At 46.0% G+C, this 18740-nt stretch overlaps 1 protein-coding gene across 1 annotated transcript in view; it reads left to right on the forward strand.

The window, feature by feature from the left end:
* Positions 1 to 10166, forward strand: part of BRI3BP (BRI3 binding protein) — a 39046-nt gene extending 28880 nt beyond the window's left edge. The window contains exon 3 of the mRNA XM_055236717.2: positions 3993 to 10166. Coding sequence (XP_055092692.1) covers positions 3993 to 4432 — 440 coding nt within the window. The 3' untranslated portion in view covers positions 4433 to 10166. The remainder of the gene's footprint in view (positions 1 to 3992) is intronic.
* The last annotated feature ends 8574 nt before the right edge of the window (positions 10167 to 18740 follow it).

The raw sequence follows: 18740 nt of genomic DNA on the forward strand, positions 1-18740 counted from the left end.
TCCTCAAATGCATGAGAGTTCATCGTGCCTAGGCCGGTGGATCTCAAAGTGACCCTTCGATCAGCAGCAGCAGGAGCCTCCCTGGCAAACTTGTAAGAGGTGCAGATTTGGCTGGGCGTGGTGCCTCACACCTGTAATCCCAGCACTTAGGGAAGCCAAGGCAGGAGGATCACTTGAGCTCAGGAGTTCGAGACCCGCCTGGGCAACATAGCGAGATCTTATCTGTATTCGCCGGTTTCCACACTGCTATAAGGAACTACCTGAGGCTGGGTAATTTATAAATAAAAGAGGTTTAATTGACTCACAGTTCCACATGGCTGGGGAGGCCTCAGGAAATTTGTAATCATGGCGGAAGGCAAAGGGGAAGCAAGGCACGGCTTACATGGTGGCAGGAGAGAGAGGAAGCAAGAGCGAGGGGTAAACTGCCAAACACTTTTACACCATCAGGTCTCGTGAGACTCACTCACTTTCATGAGAACAGCATGGAAGAAACCACCCCCACGATCCAATCACCTCCTACCAGGTCCCTCCCCGGACACCTGGGGATTACAATTTGAAATGAGATTTGGGTGAGAACACAGAGCAAAACCACTTCACTGTCTCTACAAAAAAATACAAAAATTAGCCAGCTGTGGTGGCGCATGCCTATAGTCCTAGCTACTCGGGAGTCTGGGGTGGGAGGATCGCTTGAGCCCAAAAGGTCAAGGCTGCAGTGAGCCAAGATCACACCATCACACTCCAGCCTGGGTGACAGAACAAGACCCTGTCTAAAAAAAAAAAAAAGCCGCAGATGCTTGGGCCCACCCAGGACCTAGTGAATCAGATATCCTGGGGGTGGGGCCCAGCAACCTGTTTACCTAAGCCCTCCAGGGGATTCCTGGAGGAATCACACAAGTTTGAGAACTGCTTGTGTGAGAAGGCTTAGAATATAACTCTCATTAAACTCATTAAACAACACTGTCAGGAAACAAACAATTGTAGCATGTGGGACCTCCTGCAAGAAAACCATCCTGGAAAAACTAGACTTCAGAATTTCAGTGTTTCTTTTTTTTTTTCCCCCCCGAGACGGAGTCTCGCTCTGTCCCGCAGGCTGGAGTGCAATGGCGGGATCTCCGCTCACTGCAAGCTCCGCCCCCTGAGTTCACACCATTCTCCTGCCTCAGCCTCCCAAGTAGCTGGGACTACAGGCGCCCGCCAACACGCCCGGCTAATTTTTTGAATATTTAGTGGAGACGGGGTTTCACCGTGTTAGCCAGGATGGTCTCGATCTCCTGACCTCGTGATCCACCCGCCTCAGCCTCCCAAAGTGCTAGGATTACAGGCTTGAGCCACCGTGCCCGGCCCCAGAATTTCAGTGTTTCTAAAATGTCATGGGTCTCTTCTCGATTAATGGAGACTAAAGTGATGGCAGATGCAGAACATGAACTGTCGCTGGGTCCTGGTGAGGGTTGGGAGGAAACAGCTATTCCTGGATAACTGAGAAATTCAAGTGATGTTATATGGAATTGTTAATTTATTATTTATTTATTTATTTATTTATTTGTTTTTGAGACAGAGCCTCACTGTGTCTCAGGTTGGAGTGCAGTGGCGCCGTCGGCTCACTGCAACCTCTGCCTCCCTGGGTTCAAGCGATTCTTGTGCCTCAGCCTCCCAAGTAGCTTGGATTACAGGTGCCCGCCACCACGCCCGGCTAATTTTTGTATTTTTAGTAGAGATGGGGTTTCACCATGTTGGCCAGGCTGGTCTCAAACTCCTGATCTCAGGTGATCCACCCACCTTGGCCTCCCAAATGCTGGCATGAGCCACCGCGCCCAGCCTGGAATTGTTAATATTCTTAGAATGATGATAGTGTCATGGTTTTGAGGTGAATGATGTCTTTATTGTTAGACGATGCATGATGAAATATGATTTGTACATCTTTCAAATGGGTTAATCTAAAAAGTATGTAAATAGAGAATGCAACATTCAGCATTTTTAATAATTGTTCAGTCTAGTTGGTTTTGAAAGGAATATTCTACTGTTCTTTTAACTTTTTTGTTTGAATTTCTTCAAGTTAGGCACACAGAAGATGCTACTCTTACATTTCAATGCATTCTTGAGATGGAACTTCATGTGTGGGTACCAGTTAGGATCAGGTTTGGCTGAAACAGAAATCCAACATAACATTGGCTTAACCAAGATGGACACCTATTTCCCTCTTATATGAAAGTTCTCAGGGAGGTGGTGAGGTGGGTTTGATGGCTCTGATGCATGTGGTGCTCTGGACCAAAGCACCTTCCATTTTGTTGTTCCTCCATGAGTGCCTTCCCTGACCTCATGTTCCAAAATGGCTGCTCCAGTTCCAGCCATTGTATCCATGTTCCAGCAGGCAGAAGAGGTATAGGACACATTCCTGCTACTTTTAGGGAAAACATGGCCAAAGCTTAGTTACATAGCTGCAAGAGAGGCTAGGAAATGCTCTAATCCTAGGTAGTTGTGTGCCCAGCCTGAAGGTGGGCATTTGTTACTATGGAAATTGAAGGACAATTTGCAGGCTATGCCCCACTTCCAGAGGTGTTTTAGTAAAAGGTGAAAGTTGTTTTTTGAGACAAAGTCTTACTCTGTCACTCAGGCTGGAGTGCAGTGGCACATTATGGCTCACTGCAGCCTCTACCTCCCAGCCTCAAGTGATCCTCCCACCTCAGCCTCCTGAGTAGCTGGGACTACAGGTGTGTACGACCACACCAGTCTAATTTTTTTAAAATTTGTGTTCTCTAGAGATTGGGTCTGTATTAGTCTGTTTTCACACTGCTATAAAAACATACCCGAGGCCAGGCGCAGTGGCTCACGCTTGTAATCCCAGCACTTTGGGAGGCTGAGGAGGTAGATCACTTGAGGACAGGAGTTCAAGACCAGCCTGGCCAACATGGTGAAACCACATCTCTACTAAAAATACAAAAATCAGCTGAGTGTGGTGGCATGTGCCTATAATCCCAGCTACTTGGGAGACTGAGGCAGGAGAATTGCTTGAACCTGGGAGGCAGAGGTTGCAACGAGCCAAGATTGTGCCACTGCACTCCAACCTCAAAAAAACAAACAAAAAAACCCAAAAAACCTGAGACGGGGTAATGCATAAATAAAAGAGTTAATTGGCTCACAGTTCTGCATGGCTCAGGAAACTTATAATCATGGCAGAAGACAAAGGAGAAGCAAGCACCTTCTTCACAAGGCAGCAGGAGAGAGAGAGAGCAAAGGGGGCAGCTGCCAAACACTTTTAAACCATCAGATCTCATGAGACCTGCCCCCAACTATCACAAGAACAGCATGGGGGAAACCACCCCCATGATCCAGTCACCCGCCACGAGGTTCCTTCCTCCACATGTGGGGATTACAATTCAAGATGAGATTTTTGTGGGAGCACAGAGCCAGTCCATATCAGGGTCTCACTATGTTGCCCAGGCTAAAGGTGAAAGATGTATATGATTTGAAGAGAAACCAGTGTATGGAGAGGTTTTTAAAACTCAACATGGCAGATCTTCTTAAAGGGCTTCCCTGGCTGGGCGTGGTGGCTCACGCCTGTAATCCCAGCACTTTGGGAGGCCGAGGCAGGTGGATCACCTGAGGTCAGGAGTTCGAGACCAGCCTGACTAACATGGAGAAACCCCGTCTCTACTAAAAATACAAAATTAGCCAGGTGTGGTGGCACATGCCTGTAATCCCAGCTACTCGGGAGGCTGAGACAGGAGAATCGCTTGAACCCAGGAGGCGGAGGTTGTGGTGAGCCAAGATCACACCATTGCACTCCAGCCTGGGCAACAGAGCAAGACTCCATCTCAAAAAAAAGGCTTCCCTGTGTGTCCTCATGGAGCAAAGTGTGACTATTCACAGAGGAACTTCCTCGAGTTCCTTGGGTTGTTGCAGAGGCCTTTTAAGCCCAATAGGCCCAATTCTAGCTTGTCAAGAAACCCCTGGCCCCTGTGTAACCAGCCCTGTTCCTCTTTTCTGTCCCGCAGTCTCCAACCTGTCCCAGTATTTCAGCCCAGCCTCGGTGTCCAGCAGCCCGGCCCGCGCGCTCCTGCTGGTTGGCGTCGTCCTCCTGGCCTACTGGTTCTTGTCCCTGACCCTGGGCTTCACGTTTAGCGTCCTGCACTTGGTGTTCGGCCGCTTCTTCTGGATCGTGCGGGTCGTCCTGTTTTCCATGTCCTGCGTATACATCCTGCACAAGTACGAGGGCGAGCCCGAGAACGCGGTGCTGCCGCTGTGCTTCGTGGTGGCCGTCTACTTCATGACTGGACCCATGGGCTTCTACTGGCGAAGCAGCCCCAGCGGCCCCAGCGGCCCCAGCAACCCCAGCGTGGAGGAGAAGCTGGAGCACCTGGAGAAGCAGGTCAGACTGCTCAACATCCGTCTCAACCGGGTGCTCGAGAGCCTGGACCGCTCCAAGGACAAGTGAAGGTCAGCCGGCCGGGCGGGTCCACAGTTACCAGCACGCCGTCTCAGAAAACGAAAACGGAGGAAAAAGACCCCAAACCCCAAACAATCTTAGTAAACACGACTGAGCAAGAAAGTGGCGCTGTGTAAGGCTATTTCCACCCACCCGGCAGCTCTTAGGACACATTCCCAGCAGAGCGCAAAGATCATTGACGTGGAACTACACATGAAGTGTCATTAGTGGGGAAAAAAATATTTTTTAAACAAAGGATATAACCATATTTAGTTGTACAGTAAGAGAAATTTATCTGTGCATAGAGCATAAAGTTAATTTTTTCAAGCATTTAAATACATCTTTTGTAAGGTTTTTTAATAAAGGCAGATTGAGTCAAGTTTATTAAAACTTTACATGGAGGGGAAGAATATGCTAATTTGACATTTGAGAAAAGTTTAAATGCAAGCGTTTGTTTTCGCAGCTTAGGGATTGGTGGGTGAGGTCTGTGTGCGTTATTTTCATGTTCCCAAACTGTGAGCTTTATTTCATGTTATTTTTGGTGGATGTTGACTTAGTTCATGAATGTTGTCACTTCTAAATGTGGACAGTTGGGCTGCAGGATGCAACTCAACCTCTTTTGGATCCTAGAGACCCCTGCCAAGCCCCCATCAGTCCTATTTTTAAATGAAGACATCGCCATTTCTGGAAGACCTGAGATTTTCTTCCCTCTGTGCTTCGATGTATTTTAACCTCAACATTTTGAAATGGAAAATGCAAGGAGGGGCCAAGAAATGTCCTGGGGATTTGATGCCAGGAAGTACCTGGTAAGGATTGGAGATTGCTCCGGAATCTACTCCATGTCCCAGTTTGCAGTTTGCTCACTAGGGCTATATACAAAAGCTATACCCTTGAGGGGTTTTTTGTTTCTTTTTGCTTTTGATTTCCTCAGGACCTTAGAGGGAAAACAAACAGTAGCAGCTAATAACATTCTCAAGTGTATTGCTGCTTAGAAAGATTCTCAGGAACAATGAGCAGCAATAAGCAAGCCTTTGAAAAGATCTGAATTCTTTTTCCTGAAATATTTACGATACACAGGTGCTTATTATCTGAAATCTGTTGTGTCCTCCTTTTAGGCAGTCTCTGTGGGCAGAGAGTGGGACTTGCGAGGTGGACAGCTGTGGGGATCCTGGGCAAGGGAGTTTCAGAAGGTGTGGCTCAGGGGCTGGTAGAAACGCCCCTTTGCTAGGACTCGTTTTTTAAAAAAGGAAGCCCTAGGCCAGGCACAGTGGCTGACCCCCATAATCCCAGCGCTTTGGGAGGCCGAGGAGTATGCATCACCTGAGGTCAGGAGTTCGAGACCAGCCTGGCCAACATGGTGAAACCCCTGTCTCTACTAAAAATACAAAAATTAGCCAGGCGTGGTGTTGTGTGCCTGTAGTCCAGCTACTCAGAAGGCTGAGGCAGGAGAATTGCTTGAACCCGGGAGGTGGAGGTTGTGGTGAGCCGAGATCACGCCACTGTACTCTATCCTAGGCAACAGAGCAAGCCTTCATCTTAAAAAAAAAAAAAAAAAACCCAGCATTTTGCAGCTTTGAAGCTGCTGGGGATCACGACTGTCTCTGTGGCCCTTACGTGGCCACAGATGTGCCCTGGCAACCCACTCACAGTGCCCTGCGTGCAGGTTTATAGATACCCCTGCCAGACCTGCGAGAACCAAGACCTTATGGTCCAGGTCTCAGTTTGGAGAAGATCTAGCTGTCTACCACTTCTTGTGTAGTGTTCCTGTGAAGTTTTATTTTTGGTTGCAAGTATCTGGAAAACAGATGCAGATGTTTTTGTGGATGTTGATGAGACTTCTGTTTCTAAGGTACACATGATGGAACCCAAACTCTCCTGGAGAGTTCCGTTCACTTCCTGAAATGTGCACCTGTTTCAGGTGCATGTTTATTCAGTGTGCATGGATATTTAAGATTTGCTTGAGCAGGCTGGGCAGGGTGGCTCACCCCTGTAATCCCAGCACTTTGGGAGGCCAAGGCAGGCGGATCACCTGAGGTCAGGAGTTTTAGACCAGCTTGGCCAACATAGTGAAACCCCGTCTCTACTAAAAATACAAAAATTAGCCAGGCCTGGTGGTGGGCGCCTGTGAGCCCAGCTACTTGGGAGGCTGAGGCTGGAGAATCGCTTGAACGTGGGAGGCGGAGGTTGCAGTCAGCTGAGATCATGCCACCACACTCTAGCCTCAGCAACATAGTGAGACTCCATCTCAAAAAAAAATTATTTGCTGGATCAAATTTTTTTTTTTTTTTTTTAGACGGAGTCTCACTCTGTCACCCAGGCTGGAGTGCAGTGGCGTGATCTCGGCTCACTGCAAGCACCGCCTCCCCGGTTCACACCATTCTCCTGCCTCAGCCTCCCGAGTAGCTGGGACCACAGGCGCCCACCACCATGCCTGGCTAATTTTTTATATTTTTAGTAGAGATAGCGTTTCACCATGTTAGCCAGGATGGTCTTGATCTCCTGACATCGTGATCCGCCCGCCTCAGCCTCCCAAAGTGCTGGGATTACAGGCGTGAGCCACCGCGCTGGGCCTGGGTCAAATCTTTATCCATGCACATTGGAACACAGGATTACTGGGTTGAAATCATTCTAGTTTTGTCATTTAGATACTTGTAGATGAATCTATTTTAGCATAGGGTATAAATAACTTGGGAGGTCATCTCCATTTTCTTTCCTTTTGTGCATTTGGCTATACCACGTTTAGGTACTAAAACAGCTTTGCTCATGTTGGCCAGGGGAAAACTGACGTTCTGTGCACAAAGCTAATGATCGCCAGCCCTGCCTTGGCCCCTCCCTTGTTTATGGTCATTGTAAGATGCCTGCATGTTAAGGCTTAAGCTGTCACTGGGCTGGGTGTAATACCCGCTTCATTCCTCCACCCACCCTTTTACCCAAAACATGAAGGGCACTGTGCTCTATTGAGATCTCGATAAGATCATCATTTTAACTTGTATTCAACTGAGGGAGGTAACATGTTATCTGGGTGCTGGTGGATTGAGACCTCAAGCATCAATTCAAAATTGCTGTCGAAAATATGCACTATTTTTTTTCCACTTTGGCTAAGTGTAGGCTCTGAAGCCAATTTTATAGCTTGATACATTCTGGTAAAAGATGTCTTCATTTTTAATGAAAGAACCTACAGTTAGTAGGTGTCACCTCAGGGTAGAAATTCTGATTATTTGAAATTCTGATAGAAATCCTAGATGCTAGATTTGAAACAAACCTGGGTTTTATTGCATATATTTCACCTTTTTTTGGGCACATCTTACCCCAAAATAATTGGGGATTTTTTTGTTCCTTCTCCATTCCATGGAAGCTTGTAGGATACTGGGATTGGGCCTCGCCTCGCCACCCGCCACATCTCTTTGTTTTTTTCTCTCTTTTGTATGTGGAAAAATGTATTTTTGTACCATATCTCATACCTGGAGAGAAACCTCTTTTCTGCCTTCAGGGCTGTAGAATATATTAGTGTAACACTTCACTGAATGTGATGTAAAAGCATTCTGATGAAAACTGGTTCTGTTATAATTAAGACTCAGTGTTTAAAATATCTTAATCAGTGTTAATTTCCTAGTGTTTCAGTATCACAGTAAATACTTGTTTTACTGAGAACAGAAGATAATCCAGAAAAGGAAAAGGACCAGCCCTCTCTAGATTGCTGGAATTGTATGGGTGTATTGGGGTTGGTTTAGTGATCTCTTCCTTGACACCCTAGCAAAGATGCTTTTGTGGAGTGCAAACCTTTCACAAATATACTTTCCAGGCTGGGTGCAGTGGCTCAAGCTTGTAATCCTAGCACTTTGGGAGGCCAAGGTGGGTGGATCACTTGCAGTTGGGAGTTCGAGACCAGCCTGGCCAACATAGTGAAATCCCGTCTCTACCAAAAAAATACAAAAAAAAAAAAATAGCCAGGTGTGGCGGGTTCCTGTAGTCCCAGCTACTCAGGAGGCTGAGGTGGGAGAATTGCATGAACCCGGGAGGCAGAGGTTGCAGTGAGCCGAGATCACACCGCTGTATTCCAGTTGAGGTGACAGAGTGAGACCTTGCCTCAAAAAAGAAGTGTGTGTGTGTGTGTGTGTGTGTGAGATATGCACACACACACACACACACACACACTCTTACTTTCCAATATCAATTGGCATTACCCGCCCTTTGGTTTCTTTTGCTTTGGGTTTCAGCCCCCATATCACTTCTGGGATATCTGCAATAGAATTTCTGGGAACCGGGCCTTGTGAATCGTGCCCGTGTCTTAATTCACAAAGGGGAAGTGAATGCCGTTGAAAGGTGTTTAATACACTTCCCCCAGAAATGAGAGCCTGTCTCATGCAGGAGTCGGGAGGCAGCGATGTCAGGGAACTGGGACTATGTCTTTATGACTGTGATGGTAGTAACCAAGTGGGGGGGTCTCCTCTGGGGAACTGAGTAAGAACACAAAGGTTTGGGTCAGTGATTAGGAAGACTATAATATGACTTTTTGCATGCCCGGGAGGGCTGCCTTGCAGAGAGGATGTGAGCAGCTTAGTCGCTCATCTGGCCCTGTGATTCAGCAGACTTATGGAGTGTTCAGAATAACAGCTGTCAAATGGCCTAGACATGGTTAATGCAATTTGTTGCTAGTGGAAATCCTGAATTGCTTCATTTCTGTGATCACTGCTACTTCTTAAGATGCTTTTGATGAATGTCATCTGCCTTACAAGTTGACACCTGATAACTTCTCCCTGATGGGTTTCGAACTGGCTGACTTAACCAAAAAGCCAGCTCTTGCCATCTATCTTGCGTTAAAAGGAATTCCTGAGGCTCCTAAGGGGTCAGCTGCCCCACTCCTGACTTTTTTATTTTTAATGGTCTTTACCTTCTGCAACATTTTTGTTCATGGCCATTTGAATAGTTGGACTTTGACTCCTCACTTGTGAATAATAGGAGTATATTTTGCAGAATCTAACATAATACCCTTAAAATTCATACTGGACAACCATCAGTATGATGTATAGTATCTGGTGTAAACAAATTTTACTCAACATATTAAATTATTCTGTGTTTTGCTTTTCCTTGATATGTAGGAGGTGCACCAGTACCAATTTTTCTCTTGTGGTGGCTTAAAACGGTGATTGCCATTTGCATTGTCTACTGAAAAGCTGTGGCAGCGAGTGGTATTATTGACCATGTGTTCTAATGTCTTTTTGCAGATTTAAAGGTTTTATTGTAGTGTCCATTTAATATCTGCATGTGTGTTTAATCTCTGAATACCATGTAATTAAACTGATTAACTTGTGATGGTGATTAGCACACACTAAAAATCCAATGAAGCAGTTGTCTCCCTCTTCTTAACTGGAAATCACACTTGTGAGGTATGGTATCCATTATCAACAGTGGATTCATGATCGACTTCCTATTTTGTGTATCTGGTTATAAATTTTGTATAGCATTTAATTTGGCACTTAATATAAATCCATTTGATTTGAATAGTGTGTGTGTGTACATGGTGTGTGTGTGTGTGTGCACTTTCGTGAGCCTTGGGAAACTGATTCTACAAATATCTTATATAGAGATAAATGTATCAGGCATTTTTTTTGCAAAGCGATATATACATTCCTCTTATTTATTAAATCACTGGCTTTGGTGTTATGTAGAGATATTTGTAGATCTCAGAACAGAATTAAAATATTGTGAACATTGCAGCTTAATAAATGTTTATTGTAATTTTGCTGTATGGACTTTTAAAATATATTTCATCACTTCTAACCAAACATTCGTGGAGTTTCCCCAGTTTTGATATGTAACCAGGAATCTGTGGTTCTATTCTTCAATCTGAGAAGAGTCATAAAACCTTGAATTTATGTATTCAGTTGGAGGTAAGGTTGCAAGATAAAATACAGGATGCCTAGTTAAATTTGAATTTCAGATAAACAACCAGTAGTGTTTTAGTATATTGTAGAAGTGTTGGTTGCTTATCTCAAATTCAAATGTAAGTAAGTTTCCTGTATTTTTAGTTGCCAAATCTGACAGTCTTAGCACAATGATGTGTGCCTCTCCACCCCACCCCGCGTACCCATGCTGCTTTCTCGGGTCCTAAAAATCCTTTTCTTTTTTTTTTTGTTTTTTTTTTTTGAGGTGGAGTCTCACCCAGGCTGATGTGCAGCGGCGAGATCTCAGCTCACTGCTACTTCCAACTCCTGGGCTCAAGCGAGCATGTCCGGCTAATTTTTGTATTTTTAGTAGAGATGGGGTTTCACCGTGTTGGCCAGGCCGGTCTCCAACTCCTGACCTCAGTGATCCGCCCGTTTCAGCCTCCCAAAGTGCTGGGATAACAGGCGTGAGCCATCACGCCCAGCCCTAAAAATCCTATTCTTAGTAAACATTTAGGAGCAGATGTAACAGTAGTATAATTTACCTTGACCAAGTATAATTACTCTTGACCCAAGAGTACTGCTCCTGCTTTTTACGCAAAGACAGTCTCACATAGGTCGATAAGGGGACAGTTTGAGGCTAGTTATTGTGAAGTTATTTGAGGGCAGCCTGGGTGGCCTGTCACTGGGAAAGCAGGCAGATGAGCGGGGGCAGTGAGGCACTGGAGGACGTGCAGTAGGTAGTAGTGACAGTAACAGCATAGGGTGAGAAGGAAACCAGAATGGGGGGGGGGCAGCTCATTTGAGTAAAGTCAATATCTGCTATTAAAATAATCATTTTGGCTGGGCGCTGTGGCTCACGTCTGTAATTCCAGCACTCTGGGAGGCCGAGGCGGGTGGATCACGAGGTCAGGAGATCTAGACCATCCTGGCTAACATGGTGAAACCCCATCTCTACTAAAAATACAATTAGCCGGGCGTGGTGACACGCGCTTGTAGTCCCAGCTACTTGGGAGGCTAAGGCAGGAGAATTGCTTGAACCCAGGAGGTGGAAGTTGCAGTGAGCTGAAATCGCGCCACTGCACTCCAGCCTGGGTGACAGAGTGAGACTCCATCTCAAAAACAAACAAAAAAAATTATTATTTTGTGGCCAGGTGCGGTGGCTCACGCCTGTCATCCCAGCACTTTGGGAGGCCAAGGCAGGTGAATCGCTCGAGTCCAGGAGTTCGAGACCAGCCTGAGCAGCATAGTGAGACCTTGCCTCTACAAAAAGTAAATGAATTAGTTGGGTGCAGTGGTGCCTGCCTGTGCCTGTAGTCCCAGCTACTCGGGAGGCTGACGTGGGAGGATCACTTGAGCCCAGGTGGTTGAGGCTGCAATGAGCCATGATTGCACCACTGCATTCCAGCCTGGGGAACAGAGTGAGATCCTATCTCAAAAAATAATCATTTTGTAAGAATGCATTGAAAGCTAGATTCGAATTAAACACCGTAGGCCAAGGAGGAGGAGGGGAGTGGGTTATGGGATGGAGATTAAGAGGAATGCCAAGTACAAGAGGAATGAGACTTCACAGGAGAAGTCACCGAGGGCAGTGTTCCTCGGCCCTAGAGGGTGCCGGGAACTCTGCCCCAGCCTGACCAGCTACAGCCTCAGCATCTCCCACTGCCCCTTCTGCCCGCTGCCAATCCCGCTGCAGCCCCAGAGCAGCTGGCGGCATTGCTACCAGCCCCTTTGCACCTATGAAGGAAAAATAGAATCTCGGGATCTCAAACTCATTATGCCAAGGGCAAAGTTAAGCTTGGGAACTGAGTCACAAAACAAAACAAAAAACAAACACAAACTTCCTTCCTTTGGTTCCCAAACAGATAGCTGCCTACTTTATCTTGTGTGAAATGTAGATTTGGGCTGGGTGTAGTGTCTCACGCCTGTAATCCCAGCACTTTGGGAGGCTGAAGCAGAAGGATCACTTGAGCTCAGGAGGCAGAGGTTGCAGTGGGTCGAGATGGCACCACTGCACTCCAGCCTGGGTGATGGAGTGAGACTCTGTTTCAGAAAAATAGATACAAATGAATACATAAATAAATACATAAAATGTAGATTCATGAGCGTTCGTCAAAGCCGAGCAAGACTCAGCCCTGCCTCATTGACTACCATTCCCCACATTTTTCTTCCATCCTTCCCCTCCTGCTTGCGCATTCCCCTTTAAATATTTAAGTCCTCAGAACCCTTTTTGGAAAGAGCACAGGCCACAGATCCTACTGTGACTTGTGTTTCTTTTCCTTGGGCCTGGCCTCAACCTTGACAAAATAAGCCACTAATCCATTGAGACCTGCCCCAGTCATTTTTTGGTTTACACTCCTATTTCTAACCAAGGCCCCCTGTACTGTTTTGTTTTTCTGTTTTTTTTTTTTTTTTCTTTTTTTTGAGACAGAGTCTCACTCTGTCACCCAGGCTAGAGTGCAGTGGTGAGATCTCGCCTAACTGCAACCTCCATCTCCACGGTTCAAGTAATCCTCCCACCTCAGCCTCCCTAGTAGTTGAGATTACAGGCGCACACCACCACACCCAGCTAATTTTTGTATTTTTTAGTAGAGATGGGGTTTCACAATGTTGGCCAGGCTGGTCTTGAACGCCTGACCTCAAATGATCCGCCTGCCTCCACCTTCCAAAGTGCTGGGATTATAGGCGTGAGCCACCGCCCAGGCTGTTTCTGTTTTGGTTTGGTTTGAGGCAGAGTTTCACTCTTGTTGCCCAGGCTGGAGTGCAATGGTGCAATCTCAGCTCACCGCAACCTCCGCTTCCTGGGTTCAAGCAATTCTACTGCCTCAGCCTCCCAAGTAGCTGGGATTTCAGGCATGTGCCACCACACCCGGCTAATTTTGAATTTTTAGTAGAGACCGGGTTTCTCCATTGTGGTCAGGCTGGTCTCGAACTACTGACCTCAGGTGATCTGCCCGCCTCGGCCTCCCGAAGTGTTGGGATTACAGATGTGAGCCACTGCACCCAGCCCCTTTTTTTTAAAAAAAAGAAAAACAAAAACAAAAAAACAGCTTTATCGATGTAAAATTGACATACAATAAACTGCACATGTTTGAGTGTAACTTGGATAACGTTTGATATATGCGTACACCATGGACATCAAACTTGCCACAATCAAAATAGCAAACATGTCCATCACCTCAGGGCCCTTTGGGGTCCCTCTCACTGCTCTCCATCCCCAGGCAACCTTTGAGCTGTTCTCTGTCACTAGACATTAGTTTGTATTTTTTTTTTTTTTTTTGGTGGGGGGACGGAGTCTCGCTCTGTCACCCAGGCTGGAGTACAGTGGTGCAATCTTGGCTCAGTGCAACCTCTGCCTCCGGGGTTCAAGCAATTCTCCTGCCTCAGCCTCCCAAGTAGCTGGGACTACAGGCACCTACCACCACTCCTAGCTAATTTTTGTATTTTTAGTAGAGATGGAGTTTCACCATATTGGCCAGGTTAGTCTCGAACTCCTGACATTGTGTTCTGCCCACCTTGGCCTCCCAAAGTGTTGGGATTACAGGCGTGAGCCACTGCGCCAGGCCCTAGTTTGCATTTTCTAGCATTTTATGTAAATGGGATGAAACAGCATGTGTCTCCCCATGCCCACCCCCCAGCTTCTTTCACTTAATATAATTATTTTGAAATCCATCCCAGTTGTTGCCCTTATTAATAGTTCACTGTTTTTCATTGCTGCGTAGTATTCCATTGTATGGATGTACCACCATTTGCTTATCCATTCACCTGTTGATGGACTTTTTGGTTGTTTCCTATTTGGGGCTATTACAAATAAATCGACTATGAACACTTATGTATAGGACTTTGTATGAACATACTTTTCACTTCTCCCAGGTAAATACTTAGGACGAGAATGGCTGGATTGTATTTGTTTAACTTTTAGGTTTATATAGGTTATATAGGTTTATATAGGTTATATAGGTTTAACTTTTTAAGACATTGTTTTCCAAAGTGGTTGTAGCATTTTACATTACTACCCACTGTGCGTGAGAATTCCAGTTCCTCCATAGCCTCACCAACAGTTGGTATGATCAGCTGTTTTCACCCAAAACATATATTCACTTACTAATAGGTATTGTCCTTTTTTTTTTTTTTTTTTTTTTTTTTTTGAGACAGGATCTTGCTTTGTTGCCCAAGCTGGAGTGCAGTGGTACAATCACAGCTCACTTTAGCCTCGACCTCCCAGGCTCAGGCAGCTCTCACGCTTCAGTATCCCACATAAATGGGACTACAGGTGTGTGCTATCACACCAGGCTAATCCTTTATTTTTTGTAGAGATGGGGTCTCACTATGTTGCCTAGGCTGGTCTTCAACTCCTGGACTCAAGTGATCCTCCCGTTTTGGCCTCCCAGGGATTACAGGTGTGAGCCACCATGCCTGGCCTCTTTTTTTCTTTTTTTTTTTTTTTTCCATTTTTCATTTTGGGATTACAGACGTGAGCCAGTATGCCTGGCCTGTCAGGTGTGATCTTAACTGAAAGTTAGCCATCTTTCATTAAACAAAGAAATGCTTATTTCTGACAAGTGTAAACTGAATTTCAATAAACAGCTTGTGGAAATCTTATGAATTACAGACGTTAGCCAACACTTGATCTTCACAGTAGCAAAATATCCACTGAAAAATGATAACATGCATATATCCAAAGCACCTGTTCTGAAGCCCCAAAGAAAAGCAAACCAATAGTCGATAGTCAAATCTTTGATGATGATTAACAAAAAATTAACAAAATAAGTAATCTATAGTTTTTTTTTGTTTTGTTTTTGTTTTTTGTTTTTTTTGAGATGGAGTTTTGCTCTTGTCGCCCAGGCTGGAGTGCAACGGCACTATCTAGGCTCACTGCAACCTCCGCCTCCTGGGTTCAAGCGATTCTCCTGCCTCAGCCTCCCTAGTAGCTGGGATTACAGGCACGTGCCACCATGTCCAGCTTTTTTTTTTTTGAGATGGAGTCTTGCTCTTTCGCCCAGGCTGGAGTGCAATGGCACTATCTAGGCTCACTGCAACCTCCGCCTCCTCGGTTCAAGCGATTCTCCTGCCTCAGCCTCCTGGGTAGCTGGGATTACAGACACACACCACTACACCTGGCTAATTTTTGTATTTTTAGTAGAGATGGGGGTTTCACCATGTTGGTCAGACTGGTCTCAAACTCCTGACCTTCTGATCCCCTGCCTTGGACTTCCCAAAATGCTGGGATTACAGGCATGAGCCACCGCACCCGGCCTAATTTTTTTTTATTTATTTTTATTATTATTATTTTAGTAGAGACAGGGTTTCACTATGTTGGCCAGGTGATCTATATTTTTTATTTAGTAACTGTTCATCATTGATTACCTTGGTGGCTTCAATGTAGATAATGCTAGGTTTAGCTCCAAATATGATCTAAATATATCTTAGCCATTGCTAACCATGAAACAACAGCTAGCACAATGTCAACACAGGGCACTGTTGGGAGATTTAGTACTCGACATCATGCAAGTCCCTTGTAGAATGCTGAAGTTTTGTGAGCTGGTCACGGTGCTACAGAATGAATGTGTGCGTCCCCTCAAAATGTATATGTTAAATCCCTAATTCCCAATGTGATGGTATTTGGAGACAGGGTCTTTGGGGGGTGATTAGTCTAGATGAGGTCCTGAAGGTGGACCCCCATAATGGGACTTAGTGGCCTTATAAGAAGAGGAAAAGGGCCGGGCGCGGTGGCTCACGCTTGTAATCCCAGCACTTTGGGAGGCCGAGGCGGGCGGATCACGAGGTCAGGAGATCGAGACCACGGTGAAACCCCGTCTCTACTAAAAATACAAAAAAAATTAGCCGGGCGTAGTGGCGGGCGCCTGTGGTCCCAGCTACTCGGAGAGGCTGAGGCAGGAGAATGGCGTGAACCCGGGAGGCGGACCTTGCAGTGAGCCGAGATTGCGCCACTGCACTCCAGCCTGGGCGACAGAGCGAGACTCCGTCTCAAAAGAAAAAAAAAAAAAAAAAAGAAGAGGAAAAGACCAGACACCCCTTGACTCCACCATGTGAAGACACAACAAGAAGGTGGCTGTTTTTCAACCAGGGAGAAGGCTATTACCAAATACTGAGTATGCCAGTACCTTGCTCTTGAACTTCCCAGCCTCCAGAACTGTGTGAAATAAATATTTAGTCTATAGTATTGTATTACAGCATCCCGACCTTACTAAGACAGATGGTTGTCTTCATATGAAAAAATTAAAATGACAAAAGGCTTTTTTTTTTTTTTTTTTTGAGACAAAGTTTCGCTGTTGTTGCCCAGGCTGGAGTGCAATGGCACAAGCTTTGCTCACTGCACCCCTGCTTCCTGGGTTCAAGTGATTCTCCGGCCTCAGCCTCCTGAGTAGCTGGGATTACAGGCATGTGCCGCACATCTAGCTAATTGTTTGTCTTTAGTAGAGACAGGGTTTCACCATGTTGGTCGGGCTGGTCTTGAACTCCTGACCTCAGGTGATCCACCTGCCTTGGCCTCCCAAAGTGCGGGGATTGCAGGCGTTAGCCACCACACTCTGCCAAAAAGGCTTTATTTGATCTAGTCCCTAAATCACCCCCAGATAGCAGATTGGCAACCTGTGGACACACTAATTTAGGCATAGCTATAGTAGATGAAATGTTCCCTTAATGCCCTGGAGAAGGTCCCATCTGTCAGGAAATGATCTAATTAGTGGAAAGAAACTGGTGTGTGTGGCCGGGCATGGTGGCTCACGCCTGTAATCCCGGCACTTTGGGAGGCCAAGGCGGGCAGATCACAAGGCTAGGAGTTCAAGACCAGCCTGGCCGATATGGTGAAATGCCGTCTCTACTAAAAATACAAAAATTAGCGAGGTGTGGTAGCATGTGCCTGTAGTCCCAGCTACTTAGGAGGCTGAGGTAGAAGAATCGCTTGAACCCAGGAGGCAGAGGTTGCAGTGAGCTGAGATCAAGCCACTGCACTCCAGCCTGGACAACAGAGCAAGACCCTGTCTCAAAAAAAAAAAAGAAAAGAAAAAGAAACTGGTACATGTATACACGTGTGTCAAGCATGCATTTATGTGAGAAAGTGTAAGTACACGTGTGTATGTGCATTTGGAATTTCTAAAAGTGCTGGTTTCTAGGCTTCTAATCAGAAGTGTGGCATCACTTCTCCCTGATCTTAAGCAGTAGAAGTTCACAATTCTAGCCAGACGCAGTGGCTCATGCGTGTAATCCCAGCACTTTGGGAGGCCAAGACGAGCGGATCACTTGAGCTCAGGTGTTCGAGACCAGCCTGAGCAACATACCAAAAACACAAAAAATTTGCCAGGCATGGTGGTGTGCGTCCGTGTTCCTAGCTACTTGGGAGGCTGAGGTGGGAGGATCACTTGTGCCTTGGGGGGGCAGAGTTTGCAGTGAGCCAAGGTTGTGCCCCTGTGCTCCAGCCTGGGTGACAGAGTGAGACGCCATCTCAAAAAAAAAAAAGTTCACAGTTCTGTTCATCAAAAAACAAGGAAAGGGGATGTGGGATGCCTTTTCTTGGTTATCTTCAAATGGCAGTAATTATAAGCTCAAAATAAAGCATCTGATGTCTGACACTATATTAAGCCTATTCTAAAAGAAATGAGTTCTCAAACTTGAAACTAAGATGCTTGTGGCTTTCAAAATACTTAATTTTGAATTAAAAATAAAATCCGCCGGGCTTGGTGGCTCATGCCTGTAATCCCAGCACTTTGGGAGGCCAAGGCAGGTGGATCACCTGAGGTCGGGAGTTCAAGACCAGCCTGACCAACATGGAGAAACCCGGTCTCTACTAAAAATACAAAATTATCTGGGCGTGGTGGTGCGTGCCTGTAATTCCAGCTACTCAGGAAGCTGAGGCAGGAGAATTGTTTGAACCTGGGAGGTGGAAGTTGTGGTGAGCCGAGATCGCTCCATTGCACTCCAGCCTGGGTGACAAGAGCGAAACTTCATCTCAAAAGAATAAAAATAAAAATAAAAAAATAGAATAGAATAAAATCCAAGGCCAGGCCTTGGCTCATGCCTGTAATCCCAGCACTTTGGGAGGCCAAGCCAGGCGAATCACCTGAGATCAGGGGTTCGAGACCAGGCTGGCCAACATAGCGAAACCCCATCTCTACTAAAAATAGAAAAATTAGCCGGGCACGGTGGCCGGCGCCTGTAATCCCAGCTACTTGGGAGGCTGAGGCAGAAGAATCGCTTGAACCTGGGAGGGGGAGGTTGCAGTGAGCTGAGATTGTGCCACTGCACTCCAGCCTGGGTGACCAAGCACAGTTCCATCTCAAAAAATAAAAAAAAAACCCAAAACCAAATTCCTGTTTTGTATAAAGCTCAGAGAGGTTAAGTGACCTGCACAAAATGAAACAGCTAATAAGGAATCATGGAAGTCTGGACTGAAACCCAGCAGCTCTGACTCT

Source organism: Symphalangus syndactylus, chromosome 13 (assembly GCF_028878055.3).
Source record: "Symphalangus syndactylus isolate Jambi chromosome 13, NHGRI_mSymSyn1-v2.1_pri, whole genome shotgun sequence".
NCBI lineage: Eukaryota > Metazoa > Chordata > Mammalia > Primates > Hylobatidae > Symphalangus > Symphalangus syndactylus.